Raw genomic sequence first — 19853 nt, 5'->3', positions numbered from 1 at the left:
TCCACTGCCTGTGTGAATGGCAGCCTCCCTTGCCATGGGGTGCACACTTGTTTGCCTAAGAGGAACAGTACAAGTCACCCAATGACTCTCTGGACTAGGTACTTGAGGGGGGACCCTCCCCTCTCCATCAGGTAACGGTAGGAAACGAGGGGCATCTACGCTTCCCTCTGCGCGCTGCACCCACAACCCATTTTTTACCTGCAGATGTCAAAGGCCTAATGGAATACTAAGTCGTGAGTCTGTCTGGAGCTGATTAGATCTGTGTCTGCCAAGGTCTGGAGGGATGCACACCTGCTGCCTGTTTAATTGTGCAAAGATGGTAAGACCACAACACACACGGCCATTTGGACCATGCCTACTACTGTCAAGTTCTGTGTGTGGGAAATGTGTGTGGGTGCTGTGCAGAAGTGCGCGGACAAGGGCTGTGGTGTCCAGTTCGCCCTGTAACCACCCACTGTGCACGGGCTGCAGGGCCAGTGTACACTTCCCGCCATCGGCCGCCTCCGAGGGACCCTTCTCAAGGCTCGGGCTCGGGCTCATCTGCACAGCAAAGGCCCAAATAAGGGATTTTGAGATCTAAGAGGTGTAATCAAGTGTTAGGTGTTAAAATGGTTACCTGGAGCTTCATCATCTCCCTTCAAATGGCAGGTCTAAGGGGTTTCCAAAATTACTTTCTTTTCCTGTTTTGTGGGGTATTGCTGTTATCTGGGGGGAGGGTGGCAAGGACAAAGTTCTTGTGTTTTGATTTTTGCTGAGGATTGACCCCAGGGGCATTCTACTGCTGAGCCACATCCCTACCCCATTTTATTTTTTATTTGGAAACAGGGTCTCAGTGGCTGAAGTTAACCTGAAACCTGCAAGCCTCCTGCCTCAGCCTCCCAAGTCCTGGGATCACAGGAGTGGGCCACCTCACCCAGCTAAGGGCATTTTAAAAGAAAAACCAGACTGGTTTGCAGGCGCTGTTGGTCACGAGTCTCTGTGCAGATTCCGCGGGAAGTCGCACGGGACTGAGTGGTGATGTCTTCCGGTTCTCCCAGAAGTGATCCTTGGCCAGGACTTGGGGGGACATTTTACTTCCACACCCCCTGTGGGAGACCAAAGATCCTGCAACTTACGCCCAACGCGTTTACACTGAGAAGGACACAGCAGAAGCCAGCCCCGCTCCGTATTGAGTGTGACCTCTGGCTCGAGCCTTCCTTGGAAACCCAGGTGGCCAGGTGGTGGGCAGAGCAGGGAAGGTGGACAGAGACCAGGTGCTTCCAGGACAGACCAAAGGCGGCGGCTGCTCTCGGGCCCTGGGATTTACGTCTCAAAGTACTTATAGATCTGGGCCACGTACTGCATCACGCTCTGCCAGTCGGGTCGGTCGCTGTAGAGCATCTCACTGAGCTCCTGCAAGAGAAGGGGACAGGTCAGCGGGTGTGGTGGTGCGCACACTGCAGAGGCGGAGACAGGAGGGTTGCAGGTTCGAGGACAGCCTCAGCAAGTAGTGAGACTCTTATCAGCCTAGCGAGACCTGTTTCAGGATAAAACTAAAACAGGGCTGGAGGTGTAGTTAGAAGGTAGAACAAGGACAGGTTTCCTTCAGCAGTCCGGAATCCTTCACCTACACAAACGAAGGTGCAGGCAAACACAGACGGTATTGGGGGTGCTGGGGTAAAAAAGACTTTTCCATTCTATTTATTAAGGAGCCGCTGTCCCTTTTACCTTTATTTTTATTCTGCGGTACTAGGGACTGAACTCAGTGTGTTCTTCCTCTGAACTACACCCTCAACCCTCTTTGTTTTTTATTTTGAAGTAAGGTCTTAAGTTGGGTGTGGTGACACACACTTGTTTTTCTTTTCTTTTTTTTTTTTGGTGGGTCTGGGGATGGAACCCAGGGGCATTCGACCTTTGAGCTACACCTCCTGCCCTATTTTTTATTCTTTATTTTGAAACCGGGTCTCACTGAGTTGCAGAGGGCCTCAGTAAGTAGCTGAGGCTGTCTGCAAACCTCGATCCTCAGGTCTCAGCCTCCCGAATGCTGGGATTACAAGCACCACCATGCCCAGCTGTGACATACACTTGTAATCCCAGCATTTGGAAGGCTGAGACAAGAGGATCGTGGTTCATGGACAGCCTCAGATACCTAGTGAGGCCCTTCACAACTCAGTGAGACCCTGTTTCAAAAATAAAAAGACTAGAGCCAGGCATGGTGGCACACGCTTGTAATACCAGAACTTGGGAGGCTGAGTCAGGAGGATTGCGCAGGTTCGAAGCCAGCCTCAGCTACTTAGTGAGGCTCTCAGCAACATAGTGAGACCCTGTTTCCAAATAAAATATGAAATAGGTGTGGGAGTATAGCCTGGAGGTAGAAGGTCCCTGGGTTCCATCCCCAGTACCACAATAAATAAATAAATAAATAAATAAATAAATAAATAAATAAAACAAGGCTGGAGGTATAGCTCGGAGGTACAGTGCCCCTGGGTTTCATCCCCAGTACCAAAAAAAAAAAAAAAAAAAAAAGTAAGGTCTTGCTAGGTTTCTGAGACTCACTAAATTGCTGAGGCTGGTTTCAAACCTGATATCCTCCTGTCCCAGTCTCCCAAGAAAAAGAAAGTTTTGAAAAACTGGGAATAGCGGAGCAGACATTTAATCCCAGTACTTGGAAGGTTAGGAACGAGAGATCAAAGGTTCAAGGCCAGCTTCATGGAGGTCTTAGTAAGACCCTTGGCAATTTAGCAAAACCCTCTCTCAAAACACAAAATAAAAAGGGTTGGGAAACCGGGCGTGGTGGCGCATGCTTGGGAGGCTGAGACAGGAGGATCACACAGGTTAGAAGCCAGCCTCAGCTACTTAGTGAGGCTTTCAGCAACTTAGTGAGACCCTGTTTCCAAATAAAAATATTTAAAAAAAGGTCTGGGAGTATATCCCGGAGGTAGAAAGCCTCTGGGTTCCACCCCCAGTACCACCAAAAAAAAAAAAAAAAGAAAAAAAAAAGGGCTGGGAAGGTAGCTCAGCAGTAGAGCATTCTTGGGTTCAATCCCCAGAACCAAAAAAAAAAGTTTTGCAAAGAAATAGTCACCCATAGCTGGGTATGGTGGTGCACATTTGTAATCCCAGTAACTGGGAGGCTGAGACAGGATGATCACAAGTTCGCGGGTCAGCCTCAGCTACTTAGGGAGGCCCTCCACAACTTAGTGAGACTGTTTCAAAATTAAGAATAAAAAATAGGGCTGAGGGAGTAGCTCGAAGGTAGAATGCCGCTGGGTTCAACCCCTAGTTCTGCAAAAGAAAAAAAAAAGACAGATTCTTTGTGGTACTGGGGATAGAACCCAGGGGCTTTCTACCTCTGGGTGATACTCCCAGACCTATTTTATATTTTATTTGGAAAAAAGGTCTTACTAAGTTGCTGAGAGCCTCACTAAGTAGTTGAGGCTGTCCTTGAACGTGTGTGATCCTCCGTCTCAGCCTCCCAAGTACTGGGATTACAAGCCTGCGCCACCATGCCCGGCCTTTTTTTTCTTTTCTTTTTTTTTTTTTTTTTGTACTGGGAACTGAACCTAAGGGCGTACTAACTCTAAACTACAACCTATGCCCCCCTTTTTTTGTGGTACTTGGGATGAAACCCAGGGGCATTCTACCTCTGAGCTATACCCCTAGCCCTATTTTTTTTCTTTATTTTGAAACAGGGTCTCACTGAGTTGCAAAGGGCCTCACTAAGCAGCTGAGACTGTCCATGAACTGTGATCTTCCCATCTCAGGCTTCCAAATGCTGGGATTACAAGCGTGCACCACCACACCCAGCTCCCCATCCCTTTTTATTATTTGTTTTGAAACAGGGTCTTGCTGGGTTGCTGAGAACCTTACTAAGTTGTTGAGGCTATCCTTGAACCTGCGAGACTCCTGTCTCAGTTTCCCCAGCACTGGGATTACAGGTGTGTTTCATCACACCTGGCTCCCTGGACATTTCTTTTTTTTTTTTTTTGCGGGTTTGGGGATGTAACTTAGGAGCATTTGATCTCTGGGCTACACCCTCTGCCCTATTTTTTATTCTTTATTTTGAGACAGGGTCTCACTAAGTTGCGGAGGGCCTTACTAAGTAACTGAGGCTGTCCGTGAACTGCGATCCTCCAGTCTCAGCCTCCCGAATGCTGGGATTACAAGCGTGCGCCACCACACCCGGCTTTCCCTGGACATTTTCACACACCACTCTCCATGGGGCTGGGCTGCCTCGCTGCCTCTCACTGCAGGGAATGCCCACGGTCCCCAGGGGCTGCTGCCCACATGGAACACAATGTGTGGCTCTGCAGTGTTGGCAGTAAGTATCGGTATGTTTTCTTTTATTGAATTAGTTCCTCAAGAGAAACTCCATAAAAGCCTTGAACCAATTCAAGCCATTCATTTGTTATGGTTTGTATATAGAATGCTCGCTGGAAGAGCCCATGTGTTGACAATGCAATGCGCTCGGAGATGAAATGACTGGGTCAGGAGAATTCTAATCTCCTCAAGTGGGTAAACCCATGGATGGATTCCTGGATTTTCTGGGAGGACACCTGGGCGGGTGGGTGTGGCTGGAGAAGTGAGTCACTGGGGGTGTGGCCTTGGGGGCTATATTTGTCCCCTCCCCATTCTCTCTACTTCCTGCTGCCATGCCCTAAGCTCCACAGATGTGACCTGGATAACAAGAACTGAAACCTCCAGAACCGTGAGCAAAGCAATCTTCCTTCCTGTAAGCTTTAGTTGTCAGGTATTGTGGGTCACAACAGGGAGAATGCTGACTAAAGCAATTAACTAGGGAGCTGGGCACGGTGGCGTTTGCCTGCAATCCCAGGCATGCTGGGAGGCTGAGACACGAAAGATCTCAGATTCAAGGACATATGCAGCTACTTAGTGAGGCCCTTAGTAACTCAGTGACACCCTGTTTCCAAATAAATAGATAGATAGCTGGAAGTGTAGCTTAAAGGTAGGACACAATGCTCCTGGATTCAATCCCTAGTTCCAAACAACAACAACAACAACAACAACAAAATAATAGTTTACTAGCATAAAGTGTTACCATTTTTTTTTTTTTTTGGTGGTACTGGGGTTCCTGGAAGCCCTTCTACCTCCAGGCTACACTCCCAGACCTATTTTTTTTTTTTTTATGTTTTTGAAACAGGGTCTCTTACGCCAGCATGGCTGGCTTCGAACCTGCACGATCCTCCTGTCTCCGCCTCCCAAGCGCGGGGATTACAAGCGTGCGCCACCACGCCTGGTGTTACCATTTTTTTTTTTAATGTCTGGAGATGAAATCCAGGTGCATCAGACCTCTGAACTATGCCCCCTGCCCTATTTTTTATTCCTTATTTTGATACAGGGTCTCACTAAGTTGTGGAGGGCCTCACTAAGTAGCTGAGGCTGGCCACAAACCGCGATCATACAGTCTCAGCCTCCCAAATGCTGGGATTATAAGTGTACAGCACCACGCCCGGCTTTAATGTTGTTTTAATTTTTTTTTTTTAGTACTGGGAATGGAACCCAGGGTTATTCTACCTTTGAGCTTTTCTTTCTTTCTTTCTTTCTTTCTTTCTTTCTTTCTTTCTTTCTCTCTTTCTCTCTTTCTCTTTCTTTCTTCCTTTCTTTCTTTACTTTTTGGTGGTACTGGGGTTCCTGGAAGCCCTTCTACCTCTGGGCTACACTCCTTAGACCTATTTTTAATTTGGAAACAGGGTCTCTTAAAGCCAGCGCGGCTGGCTTCGAACCTGCACGATCCTCCTGTCTACGCCTCCCAAGCGCGGGGATTACAAGCATTCACCACCATGCCTGGCTCATTTTTTCTTTATTTTGAAACAGAGTCTCACTAAGTTGCTGAGGCTGGCAGCAAACCTGCGATCCTCCTGCCTCAGCCTCCCAAGTACTGGGATTAAAAGTGTATGCCACCATACCCGATTTTTTTCCCCTCTTAATTTATTAAGTTTCTCGCATCTATTTATCTATTTTTGTTAGTTTGCTTCTTTCTCATTTTTTTTTTATGCAACTAAGCTTGCAATAAGCAAACTAAGAGACACCAGAAAGTGACAGGGGCAGCCTACAGAGCACTCACGTAAACCTTTTGGAAACTTGTGCAACTGAACTAGTTTAATAATTAACTTTGAGTTTAAATTTGGATTCTTTTGTGGTCACAAGAGAGCAGCAGGAAAGAACTCTGATGTAAAGCCAGGAGCTGAGACGTGGTGGGAAAATCAGGCCAAGCTGAGCCCATCTGTTCCTGGGCGGTGGCGCTGCAGCAGAGGCTATTGAGGTGCCATTCATCCTCCAACTCAACGACGTCTAAATACATCTCACTCACCTTGCTCCCGGCTCTGCTAAAAATGATCAGCATACTGTTACTCATGGGGAAGGGGCGGGAAAGGAACAAGCAGGACTATCTGTGCAGATATGCCTAGAAACTATCTACAAAGAAAAAACAAAGTTGGGTTTGGTGGCCCATGCTTATAATCCCAGTACTTGGGGGGCTAATACAGGAGGATCGCAGGTTTGCGGCCAGCCTCAGCTACTTAATGAGGCCCTCTGCAATTTAGTGAGATCCTGTTTCAAAATAAGGAATAAAAAGCCGGGCATGGTGGCACACGCATGTAATCCCCGCGCTTGGGAGGCTGAGCCAGGAGGATCGCACAGGTTCAGGGCCAGCCTCAGCTACTTAGTGAGGCTCTCAGCAACTTAGTGAGACCCGGTTTCCAAATAAAGTATAAAATAGGTCTGGGAGTGTAGCCCAGAAGTAGAAGGCCCCTGGATTTCAGCCTTAGCACCACAAAAAAGAAAGAAAGAAAAGAGAGAAAGAACAAGTGAAAGAAAGAATAAAAGAAAGAAAAAAAATAGGGCCGAGGTGTTGCTTGGAGGTTGAATGCCCCTGAGTTCCATCCCCAGTACCGCAAAATAAATAAATTAATTAATTAAAAAAAAAAAAGGGCTGGTGATGTAGCTCAGATATAGAACCCCCCTGAGATCCATCCCCAGTAACACACACACACACACACACACACACACACACACACACACACACACCCCAAACAAAGAAATAAAGGTAAATAAAAAGAAAAAAACAAAACTTCCAGATTACAAGGATCCAAAGTTCCCCCTGCTGGGTGGGTGTGTGTGTGGGGGGGGAGAGAGCGCAGGCCTGTAACTCCAACAACCAGGGAGGCAGAAACAGGAAGACTTCAAGAGGCCAGCCTGGGCGACATAGTGAGACCTGTTATGCAATAAAAAAAAAATACAAAGGGTGGGTGTCACTCTGTTGCTCTGTGGTGGATGGCCCCTGGGTTTGATGCCCAGTGCTGGAAAAAAAAAAATCTCCAACCACCTAGACCATTGTAGTAAGGGGTACACACTGACTGACGAACAGGCTGGGAGTCTGACAACAGGAGGGACTGTCTTATTGCAGATGGCAACCTGGGAAAGCAGAGATAAAGACTGAGCATGTTGACTCGGAGGCAGATGGGTAAGGAAGGGAAGCCCAACACTTCTCTCTGTGAGGGGGAATGTGTCTCATCTCCTGGGATTCAGGGCACAATCAACAGTCACAGCTTAACTCAGACCATCTTACACTATTAGCAACTAAAGTAAAAATATTTTGGGAGCCAGGCATGGTGGTGCATGCTTGTAATCCCAGCATGGGAGGCTGAGACAGGAGGATTGTGGTTCATGGACAGTCTCAGCTAAGTCTCAGCTACTTAGCAAGGCCCTTTGCAACTCAGTAACGCCATGTTTCAAAATAAAAAATAGGACTGGGGGTGTAGCTTGGAGGTATATCCTGGGTTTCATCCCCAGTACTGCAAAATAAAAAAAAAAATGGGGGACCCAGCAAGGTGACGTATGCCTGTTATCCCAGTACTTGGGAGGCTGAGTCAGGAAGATTGCAGTATTGAGGACGGCCTCAGCAACTTAGTGAGCCCCTGGGCAACTCAGTGAGATCCTGTTTCAACAACAACAACAACAACAACAACAACAACAACAACAACAAGAAAAAGAGTTGGGGTGTGGCACTGGGGCAAAATGTCCCTGGGCTTAATACCTAGTAATATATGTAATATAATACTAATATATATATGCACACACACATATACATACATACACACATACATTGTTAACACATCTGAAAATCTTTGAAGAAATCTACTGTTCTTGTGAAGAGCATTCTGAGTTTTTATTTATCTATTTTGTAGTCCTGGGAATTGAACCCAGTTGCTTTCTACCTCTGAACCACACCCCAGGCTGGGATGTTCCTCAATACGCTGGTATAGATGACCTGATAACTAACATTAGCCACTTATGGAAGCTTCCCTTTCTCTTCATTTAAGAGCACATATTTGTTAACTGCAATCTACAACCTGGTATTGTTCCAAGAACAGTTAACTCAGTTATCAAACAGATCTGGGACTTGTGCAGCCATGTTCCCGGCAGCGTGGCTCATAAAAGCCAAAAGAGGAGGAGGAACCCCAGCACCCAGTGGGCGGAGCGTGGCAATCACACAACGGGGCGCTCTTGGGCCTTACAGGGAGGGGAAATGTAACACGAGAAACATGGACGAATGCTGAGGACGCCGCACAATGTTGAGCCAGCCTGTCAGAGGAACAAATGCTACATGACAAATGGCAGTGGGTGACAATACACCCATACACCCGAGGCACCTGCAGCAGGTCAACCCCCAGAGACAGAGAGCGGAATGCAGCTGCCAGGGGCCGGGGTGGGGGTCAGGGAGCTAATGTTTAATGGGTGCACAGTGTTCGCTTTGCAAGACAGGGAGCGTTAATGGAGGGTGGTGATGATTGCACAATAACACACTACTCCACAGTGCTTCACACTCCTTAAAAAATGGTTAAAATAGCTGGCCAGGCATGGTGGTGCCCGCCTGTAATCTCAGGATTTGGGGGGGTGGGACAGGAGGACCGTGAGTTAGAGACCAACCTTGGCAATGTGGCAGAGCCCTCCTCAACTTAGTGAAACCCTGTTTCAAAAAAAAAAAAATTAAATTAAATAGAGCTTGGGGTCTAGCTCAGAGGCAGAATGCCCCTGGGCTCAACTCCCAGTACTAAAAAAAAAATGGTTTTAAGATGTCCAGAGACAGTGCACGCCTACAGGCCCAGTACTTGGGAGGCTGAGCGGGGATTACAGGTTTGAGGCCAGCCCCAGCAATTCAGAGAGAACCTATATCAAAATAGAAAAGAAAACAGGGCTGAGGATATAGCTTGGAGGTAGAAAGCCCCTGGGTTCAATCCTAGGACTACAGGGAAAAAAGAAAAAACAAAGACAGTTGAAAAAATGATGAGGTTCTTGCTCCTGGGGACCCATTGCCTTGGGCAGAGGGTAGAAATATGCCATATAATTAGATGAATCATAACATAACAGGCCTGTAGATACTGAACTAGAGATAAATATGCTTGAAGAACCTGGAAGGTGGACACAGCTGGCGCAGGTGCACGTTACCCAGTGGTGGGGAGCTCGCAATCTTGGGCCAGCCTGTCTGACTCTCACTTCTGCTGCTTCATAGCTGTGTGTGTGTGTGTGTGTGTGTGTGTGTATACACATACACACACACACACACACACACACACATATATATATATATTTATGTATTGCCATACTGGGTATGGAATCCAGGGGCATTCTACACCCCCATCCCGATTTTTTATTCTTTATTTTGAAACCGGGTCTCACTGAGTTGCAGAGGGCCTCACTAAGTAGCTGAGGCTGTCCGTGAACCACAATCCTCCGGTCTCAGCCTCCCGAATGCTGGGATTACAAGTGTGCGCCACCACGCCCACGCCCGGCTTATGGAATCTTATTAACTGAATGCGCCTCTGGTCCCACCTGTCAGGACTTTTGTGAGGGCCCAGGGGGTCAATAATTAAAAAAAAAATCCTAAGGCCGGGCATGGTGGCGCACACTTGTAATCCCAGCATTTGGGAGGCTGAGACAGGAGGATCTTGGTTCCTGGACAGCCTCAGCTATTAGTGAGGCCCTTTGCAATTCAGTGAAACCCTGTTTCAAAATAAAAAAATAAAAATAGGGCTGAGGGTATAGCCCAGAGATAGAATTTGCCCCTGGTTTTCATCCCCAGTACTGAAAAAAAAAAAAAAGAAAAAACTCTTAAATCATATGTGATCAGACCAAATGGATAACTATATTAAGGATCATGAATAACAGACCTGCGAGTGGATTTCAGGGTTCTAGCAAGTTCTTTGTCATATAAGCAGAATGAAATACCCAAAGGATACACATTAGGAGACTCACCAGGCTGGGTTTGATGCCTACACTCTCAGCTGCTTCAAATGCCAACAAAAGGTTCCTCTTCTAGAGGGAAAAGACAAAAAAGATTGAAATCATCAACCAAAAAGGTACCTTTTGCTAGGAAAAGAAACACCAACTGGTATTCCCCACAGATTCTCAGTAACAATACACAACAAACAAGCAAATTAATATGCAAACCATGGTGTCTGTTTCTGTCTGTCTGTCTGTCTGTCTCTCTCTCTCTCTCTGTGGTACAGAAACCATAGTGTGTCTCTCTCTCTCTTTTTTGTGGTACAGGGATTGAACCAGGGCCATTCTACCTCTGAGCTACACCCCCAGCCCTATTTTTTATTCTTTATTTCAAAAAAGGGTCTCACTAAGTTGCAAAGGGCCTCACTAAGTGATCTTCCTGTCTTAGCCTCCCAAATGCTGGATTACAAGCATGCGTCACCATGCCCGGCTGGGTTGTGTGTGTGTGTGTGTGTGTGTGTGTGTTTTACTGGGGATGGAACCCAGGGGCATTCTATCTCTGAGCTATACCCCTAGCCCCCTATTTTTTAATTCTTTATTTTGAAACAGAGTCTAAGTTGCAGAGGGCCTCTGTGAACCTGTGATCCTCCTGTCTTTCCCTCTTAAGTACTGGGATTAAAAGCATATGCTATCACACCTGGCTAGCTCTATTTTATTTTATTTTTAATATGAAATAAAGTCTCACTAAGCGGCTGGCCTTAAGCCTTTAATCTTCCTGTCTCGGCCTCCCAAGTACTGGGATTACAGGTATGTACTCCATGTGGCTATGACCAGGTTCTAAATCAAAGACTTGGCTTTAGTATCAAAGCAAATGCTTTGGTCTTAGACTACAGACTCTCAGGCAAGGGCAGACTGAACGCCATGGGGGAACTGGAAAAGAGTATAAAATTATGTACAAAGCTCTCTTTGAGGAGGGGCAGGGACTGGATCTCATTATGTTGCCTAGGCAAGGATCTGAACATAAACAATTGGCAGGTTTTTTGTTTGTTTGCTTTGTTTTGTGGTACTTGGGATGGAATCCAGGGGCATTCTACCTCCAAGCTACACTCCAGCCCTACTTTTTATTCTTTATTTTGAAACAGGGTCTCACTGAGTTGCAGAGGGCCTCACTAAGTAGCTGAGGCTGGCTGCGAATTGTTATCCTCCAGTCTCTGCCTCCCAAATGCTGGGATTACAAGCGTGCGCCACTACGCGCAGCTTAACAAATCACGGTTTTGAGATGTACTGCCAAGAAGCTTTCTGAAACGTTGTACCAGTTTCCAGTTCTGGCAATAGTGTATTAAGGGACCTTTTTTGTGTGTGTCTGGGGATGGAATCCAGGGGCATTCAACCTCCGAGCTATACCCCCAGCCCTATGTTTTATTCTTTATGTGGAAACCGGGTCTCACTGAGTTGCAGAGGGCCTCACTAAGTAGCTGAGGCTGTCCGCGAACCGCGATCCTCCAGTCTCAACCTCCCGAATGCTGGGATTATAAGCATGTGCCACCACGCCTGGCTTTTTTTTTTTTTAAAGGAGATGGAAGTATCCTTACCTAGAAAGAACACCATGAGTTCTAAAAGGCTCTGCTAAAGTATCAGGCTAAATATGGCATTTTATTGTTTTAATGTGTATTATTTGATTACTAGTAAGGTCTAAGAAGGCATTTCTCAACACATGGGTTATTTTTTCTTTTTCTTTTTTCTTTCAGTACTAGGAATGGAACCCAGGGGCATTCTATCTCCAAGCTACACCTCCGGTCCTATTTTTTAGTCTTTTCAAATTTTATTTATTTATTATGTGTGTGTGTGTGTGTGTGTGTGTGTGTGTGTGTGTGTGTGTGGTACTGGGGGTGGAACCTGGGGTTTTTCTACCTCCAGGCTATACTCCCAGACCTATTTTACACTTTATTTGGAAACAGGGTCTCACTGAGTTGCTGAGAGCCTCACTCAGTAGCTGAGGCTGGCTTTGGACCTGTGGGATCCTCCTGTCTCAGCCTCCCAAGCGCTGGGATTACAAGGGCGCGCCACCACGCCCGGCTCTTGATACATTATTTTGAAAATCCTTCCTCATGGCCGTAATCAGCTTGGTGTCTCACCCGGCATGCTCAGCGCACCCTGGGAGGTCCTGACACTGCTGTAGCCCCTGTTCCTTCGGGGAGTGGGGGACGGGTGGTAAAACCCCAGCTGAGTCGACAGGGGGGCTAGAAGCTGAGAGATCTTAAAACATCACCTGGCAGGTATCTGGAGTTGACTACTGACCCACATCACAGGCCCAGGGCTTTCACCGTGATGTTCTCTGATGGTGGTAGGATAGACCAGAAGGAGGAACTGGACCTGATATGTGGGAAAGCAAGGGTACTCTGTCCTGTAAGATGAGCAGAAAGGAGAGTGCTATGGTGTCTGCCTGCCCTGCACACGTTCCCGCAGCTGGGGCCGTTGGGCGCAGGGGTGTCAGGGGTGCGGAGAAGAGGCTGGGCAGCTGGAGGGTGTGGGGTACAGGCGTCTCGGGGTACAGAGTGAGGCTGTGGTTTTGTCACCAGGAAGTGAGGCTCTGATTCCAAGTGTGAGAGCAAACACTTGCGGGCCCATTATTTTCCAACAGATCCGTATTGATCTGAGACAAAGGAGCCAGGTCTGTTGACAGTGGACAAACAGGTCACACTTCCGGGGAGGCACAGGTTCTAGAGGGAGTGTGTGCATGTGCTTAAACTTATACCACAGCTTTAGGAAGGTCTTGGGATTCCTTTGAATTGTTTGATGGCAGCTAGAAAATCACTGTGTAATGTCAAGTCAAGAGGGTGGGGAGGGCACAGATTCCTAGGCCAGGGAGATGCAGGCGTGGCTTGGGCGGTAGCCTGCCCTTGGCCTAGAGGACACCTTGTGATCCCTGCTCTTCTACCCTCTGGCTGCTGCCTCTTGGTCCCCTCTGCTGGTCCTGGCCCAGTACCTGGTCCATGGGCACTGGAGCTCAGAGGTTTGCTTTTCCATCCTCATTTCTACACCTCTGCATGGTTATCCATTGGCTATGGCTGGAGCGCCCCCCCCCCCATAAGGTTCCCGAGCCAAAAGCCTGGCCCCCAGGTGGTGGTGGAACTCTTAAGAGATGGGACATAGATGGGCATGGTGTGATGGTACACTCCTGGAATCCCAGTTCTTGAGAGGATGAGACAGAAGGATCCCAGGTTCAAGGCCAGCCTCAGCAATTTAGAGAGGCCCTGTTTCAAAATAATAATAATAAAAAAAAGGGCTTGGGGTATAGTTTGGAGGTAGGATGCCCCCGAGTTCAATCTGTGTGCACCACCACGTCCGGCTCTATAACCTCTTCTGCATGTGTTCTTACCACTGTGATGCCATCTGCCCAAGGCCCTCACCAGAGGCTGAGCAGACGAGGCTGCCAAATCCCGGATCTTCAGCCTCCCCAACTATGAGCTAAATGGACTACCTTTTCTTTCCCTCCCTCCTTCTCTCTCTCTTTCTTCCTTGAGATTGGACCCAGTGGCCTTCAACCTCTGAGCTACACCCTCAGCACTATTTTATTTTTTATTTTGAAACAGGGTCTCACTAAATTGCTCAGGAACTCACTAAGTTTCTGAGGCCTGCCTTCAACCAGTGATCTTTCTTTCTTAACCTTCAAAGTTCTGGCATTACAATCATGTACTACCATGCCTCGCTAATAAACCTCTTTTCTTTATCAAGTATCAGGTATTTTTTTGTAAGAATAAGAAGCTTAGTGAGATAGGAGGATCACAGGTTTGAGGTCTGCCTCAGCAATTTAGTGAAACCCCTCTTGCAAATTAAGAAATAAAAAAGGGCTGGGAGCCAGGCGTGGTGGCACATGCCTGTAATTCAAATACTTGGGAGACTGAGATAGGAGGATTGAAGGTTTGAAGCCAGCTTTAGTAATTTAGCAAGGCTCCCAGCAACTTAGCGAGACCCAGTTTCAACATAAAAATAAAATAGGGCTAGGGTTGTAGTTCAGAGGTAGAATGCCCCTGGGTTCAATCCCTAAGCAACACACACACACACACACACACACACACACACACACACACAGTTGAGATGGTGGCCTGGAGGTAGAAATCCCTGGGTTCAATCCCCAGTACTAAATAAAGAAAAAAAAAAATGCCGGGTGTGGTGGTGCATACTTGTAATCCCCGTGCTTGGGAGTCTGAGACAGGAGGATCACGTAGGTTCAAAGCCAGCCTCAGCTACTTAGTGAGGCTCTCAGCAACTTAGTGAGACCCTGTTTCCAAATAAAAATATAAAATAGGTCTGGGAGTATAGGCCAGAGGTAGAAGGCCCCTGGGTTCCACCCTCAGAACAACAAAAACAAAACAAAACAAAGTTGGGTAAAGTGACAAGTGGCACACACCTGTAATCCTAACACTTGGGAGGCTGAGACAGGATCACAGGTTCTTGGCCAGTCTCAGCCACCTCCTGAGACCCTCTGCAACTTAGTGAGACCATGCTTCAAAATGAAAAATAAAGCCAGGCGTGGTGGTGCTTCCCAGTACTTGGAAGGCTGAGACACCAGGGTTACAGGTTCAAGAACAGCCTCAGCCAGTAGTGAGACTTTTATTAACTATGTGAGACTCTGTTTCCTTTTTTTTTTCTTTCTTTTTCTTTTTTTCTTTTTTTTTTTTTTTTTGGTGGTACTGGGCTTCCTGGAAACTCTTCTACCTCTGGGCTATATTTCCAGACCTATTTTTATATTTTTACTTGGAAACAGGGTCTCTTAAGCCAGAGCGGCTGGCTTCGAACCTGCGCGATCCTTCTGTCTCCACCTCCCAAGCCCGGGGATTACAAGCGTGCGCCACCACACCTGGCATGAGACTCTGTTTCAAAATAAAAACTAAAATACATGGCTGAGGGTGTAGCTCAGAAAAGAATGCCCCTGGGTTCAACCACTGGCACCACAAAAATAAATAAATAAAATAAAATAAAATAAAATAAAATAGGGCTGGGAATGTAGCTCAGAGGTAAAATGCTTTTGGGTTCAGTCCCTAGTACCATCTACAAACAAAGACATAAAAAGTGATTATTATAAATAGTTTCCTTATTTACCAAGGAATTCATTTTGGTGGAGCTTCCTGGTTCTCTGGAATAGATTTTTTTTTTCTTTTCAGTGCTGGGAATTGAACCCAGGCCTCTTGCCACTGAGCTACACTCCAAGCCCTCGAACAGCCTCGAAAAATGCTGGCCTAGGTCTTAAAACCATGAAGGTGCGAATCCATCAGGATTTTGCTCTGGCCAGAGGTGAGAGGATCTTCTCTGCGGCCACGGTAAACTGGCCTTTGGTGGGCTTTCTGGGTAACCAGGGGTGTGTACTGTATCTGCTGAGAAGGGGACTCTGTGTGGCGGTGGCATGCTCCGTGGGCATCTGTGCCTGGCACCAATAGCCTAACATCTACTCCAGCTCTATGAATGCCATCCTCACGGGGATGCACCAGCGCGGCCAGGAACTCCCCTCGCATCTCCAGAGGGGCGCAGGGATGGCCACGCCACTCCACTCACTTTCTCCTGGCTCTTCAGCTCCTGGTACGGGATGTGGGCGGGCAGGTAGGTGTGGAGAAGCGCACAGAAGGCCAGGCCGTCGCTCCAGCTGCTGCTGAAGTTGGTGATGTCAATGTTCTGCATGGGGGAGAAGAAAGGTATTAAATCCCAAACTGTGCAATGTCACAGAGTAGGAGAAAAATCGTGTTCTCATAGGTAAGTATCTCTCTTTGGGCTTTCGGTCTGGCAACAAGAATAAACCACTCGCATCTACAGGGAGTACATTTGACTTAGCTGCCAGGAATGATCTGATGTGGTCCAAATCCTTCCACAGAATAACGTGTGTGTGTGTAGGGGGGCTTCAGTACTCAAAACAGCAAGGAACTCCTGTCCACTCAGGGGAGTCACTAAAGGCTAGGGGAGAGCCGGGTGTGGTGGTGCACGCTTGTAATCCCAGCACTTAGGAGGCTGAGACAGGAGGATCACGCAGGTTCAAAGCCAGCCTCAGCTAGCCAGGCACTCTCAGCAACTTAGTGAGACCGTGTTTCCAAATAAAATATAAAATAGGTCTGGCAGTGTAGCCTGGAGGTAGAAGGTCCCTGGGTTCCAGCCACAGAAACACACACACACACACACACACACACACACACACACACACACACACACGGATAGCTTGTTTTCAATTAAACCTACTAACTTTGTGTAGCCCCAGGGAGAAAAGGGAGAATCATCACTGAGGTCACTATCATCATAATGCACAGCCCAACCAATAAGCCAACCAAATTCTTTTTGTGTGTGTGTGTGTGATACTGGAGATGGAACCCAGGGGCATTCCACCTGGGAGCTGCACCCCCAGCCCTATTTTTTATTCTTTATGTTGAGGCAATGTCTCACTGAGTTGCAAAGGGCCTCACTATGTAGCTGAGGCTGGCTACTAGATCTTCCTGTCTCAGCCTCCTAAATGCTGGGATTACAAGCATGCGCCACCATGCCCGGCTTTTTTTTTTTTTTTTTTTTTTTTTTTTTGCGGGTCTGATGATGGAACCCAGAGGCATTTGACCTCCGAGCTACACCCCCTGTCCAATTTTTTATTCTTTTTTTTTTTTTTTTTTTTTTGGTGGTACTGGGGTTCCTGGAAGCCCTTCTACCTCCGGGCTACACTCCCAGACCTATTTTTACATTTTTATTTGGAAACAGGGTCTCCTAAACCAGCCCGCGCGGCTGGCTTCAAACCTGCGCGATCCTCCTGTTTCTGCCTCCCAAGCGCGGGGATTACAGGCGTGCGCCACCACGCCCGGCTTATTCTTTATTTTGAAACCGGGTCTCACTGAGTTGCAGAGGGCCTCACTAAGTAGCTGAGGCTGTCTGCAAACCGCTATCCTCCCGTCTCAGCCTCCCAAATGCTGGGATTACAAGCATGCGCCACCACGCCCGGCTCATGCCCGGCTTTTTAAGTCAACCAAATTCTAACAGGAAGACTGGATGGCCCTGCAAGGCTGGCTCGGCAGTTTCCTCCGGTTCTGCACCTCTGCAGAGGCTCCGGAGGGGAGGAGTGATGGGGAGCTTGGCTCCAAAGAGCGCCAGGTGCTTGGTCGGCAGCCCCAGGCACTCTGCTTCCTGGGTCCTCAGCCCTTCTCACTCTCGCGAGGTTTCCCTCCCCAGATCACAGAGTTTGTTGCAGGAGCACTGTCGGGTCCCAGATGCTCAGATGGGTCTACACTGTGGCTGCTCAGCTGTTCTGAAACAGCTCATGAGGGGCCTGCGAGGGACTGTGGAAGTGGAGTCCATGTGAGGCCTGAAGTGCCATTGTGCCTGTGAGGGGGAAGGGTACTGGGGATGGAACCCAGGGGTATTTTACCGCTGAGCTACACCCCCAGCCCTATTTCGTTTTTTATTTTGAACTAAATCACCAAGGACCTCAGTCAGTTGCTGAGGATGGTCACGAATCTGTGACATCCTTGTCTCATTCTCCCAAGGACTGGGAGTCCTTTTTATTCTGAAACACGTCTTGCTAAATCGCTGAGTTGCTGAGGTTGGCCTTGAACCTGTGGTTCTCTTGTCTTAGCCTCCCAAGTACTAGGATCAATAGTGTGCATCCAGCGAAGGCCCTAGGTTGTTGTTTTTTGTTTTTTGTTTTAATGGTACTGGGGATGGAACCCAGGGCATTCTACCTCCGAGCTATACCCCCAGCCCTATTTTTTATTCTTTATTTTGAATCAAGGCCTCACTAAGTTACAAAGGGTCTAAGTAGCTGAGGCTGGCCATGAACCTGGATCTTCCTGTCTCAGCCTCCTAAATGCTGAGATTACAAGTGTGCACCACCATGTCCAGTTGACGCTTGAGTTTACTCTGCTCAATATCTGGCCAGCCCTCTGGCTGCAAGGGGAGGGTCTTTAGGGTGTTTCTAGCAGAGGCAATCTGCAGCCTAACAGGAGGGGTGGGGTGAACTTAGAATAAAGTTAAGTTGGAAAGAGGAGGGAGCTCTGTGGAATTCTTTTCAAAGTGTGTGGAGAAGTTCTGGAGAATGCACGTGGGTGGGAGTGTGTAATAAAACCCAGTATACTGTCTCCTGGGAAGCTTCCTTTGGGTTTTGGGAGCAATTGGCCAATGATCTCACTTGGGCTTTTTAATCTAGATTCTTCCAGTGTTAGTTCAAGCTCTCCTGGCCCTTAGCCAATGAAGTTGGTCAAACACCTCACTTCTGGGTAAAGAAATTGAGGACAGCAGTGGTGGTGTGACATGTCACAACTGTGGCTTACCTGAGGGCGAGATGCCAGGAACTCCTGTCCCCACCTATCTATCAAGTCTCCCCTGCCTTGAGCTAGGGTCCAGGATGATCCTGGGGCTAGAGCTTCCGCCAAGCACAGGCTGTCAGCAAGACCGTGTTCACCAGAACCTTCTGCTTTGTGAACAGGGCCCCAGAAAGGGCATCTGGAGGAAAGCCCGTCCCACCCACCCGGCCCCGCCTAACGTGTCTGCCTTCTGCTTTCCAGGGCTCAAGCTAAGCATCAGGGTTCTGCACTCTGAGCACCCTCATATCCAGAGGCTCATCTCCTTCTTAGGTCAGCTGTGTAATAACTGGGGCCACTGGGAAGCTGATCATTTGCATTTTTGGCTTCAAAGTCTCTTTGGATTCTGCAGCTATGCGATGAGGTGTGGATATTGCTTTAGAGACAGGAAACAATCTGGTCTTATATTTTCTAAAGAGGTTTGTACAGGGAGGGACAGAGGAAGGATCCTCCCTGCCAAAACCTATCCTGGCTGGGAGGATGTGACCTATCTAGTTTACTCAGACTTAAGTATTCAAATGTGATGCTAGAGCCGGGCATGGTGGTGCATACTTGTAATCCCAGCATTCAGGAGGCTGAGACCTGAGGATTGTGGTTTGAGGATAGCCTCAGCTATTTAGTGAGGCCATCTGCAACTCTGTGACACCCTGTTTCAAAAATAAAAAAATTGGCAGGGGGGTGTAGCTCAGAGGTCAAATGCCTCTGGGTTCCATTCCCAGACCCACAAAAGAAAGAAAGAAAGAAAGAAAGAAAGAAAGAAAGAAAGAAAGAAAGAAGAAAAAAAGAAAAAAAAGAAAAATAAAGTGATGCTAGCTGCCAGGCTTGGTGGTGCACAGTTGTCATCCTAGTACTTGGGAGGCTGAGACAGGAGGATTAGGGGTTCAGGGTCAGCCTTGGCAACTTAGTAAAAACTTCAGCAACTTTGTGAGACCCTGGTGTTTTTTTTATTTGTTTGTTTTTTAAAAAGACCTGAGTTTGCAGGGCGTGGTGGCACATGCTTATAATCCCAGCTGAGACAGGACAATCGCGGTTCATGGACAACTTCAGCTACTTATTGAGGCCCTTTGCAACTCAGTGAGACCCTGTTTCAAAATAATAGGGCAGGGAGTGTAGCTCGGAGGTCGAATGCCCCTGGATTCCATCCCCAGACCCTTAAAAAAAAAACAAACCTGAGTTTACCTTGGAGGTAGAGTGCCCCTGGGTTCAATCCCTAGTACCAAAACAAAACACTCATGATGCTATGGCCAGCAAACTCTGGGAGGGGAGCCCAGGGCAAGGGCTGGCCAGCCTTCGGGTACATAGAGCATGATG

General features: G+C 47.7%; 1 protein-coding gene across 6 annotated transcripts in view; it reads right to left on the bottom strand.

The window, feature by feature from the left end:
- Positions 1-1302: 1302 nt before the first annotated feature.
- The window catches only part of SPECC1 (sperm antigen with calponin homology and coiled-coil domains 1), a gene marked incomplete at both ends in the record, with an annotated part of 188287 nt that continues 169736 nt past the window's right edge, over positions 1303-19853 (bottom strand). For 3 of the 6 annotated variants that reach the window (XM_080713175.1, XM_080713176.1, XM_080713179.1), the window contains 3 exons: positions 1303-1392; positions 10255-10314; positions 15775-15891. In XM_080713175.1, the coding sequence (XP_080569301.1) occupies positions 1303-1392; positions 10255-10314; positions 15775-15891 (267 nt within the window). Of the gene's footprint in view, positions 1437-10238; positions 10315-15774; positions 15892-19853 lie in introns of all 6 variants that reach the window. The other 3 variants (XM_080713174.1, XM_080713177.1, XM_080713178.1) reach the window with 3 other exon arrangements.

The sequence above is a fragment of the Muscardinus avellanarius genome, assembly GCF_963383645.1.
Source record: "Muscardinus avellanarius genome assembly, chromosome: 16".
Taxonomy (NCBI): domain Eukaryota; kingdom Metazoa; phylum Chordata; class Mammalia; order Rodentia; family Gliridae; genus Muscardinus; species Muscardinus avellanarius.
Note: the sequence above shows the minus strand (reverse complement) of the source record. Positions and strands in the feature narration are given on the sequence as shown.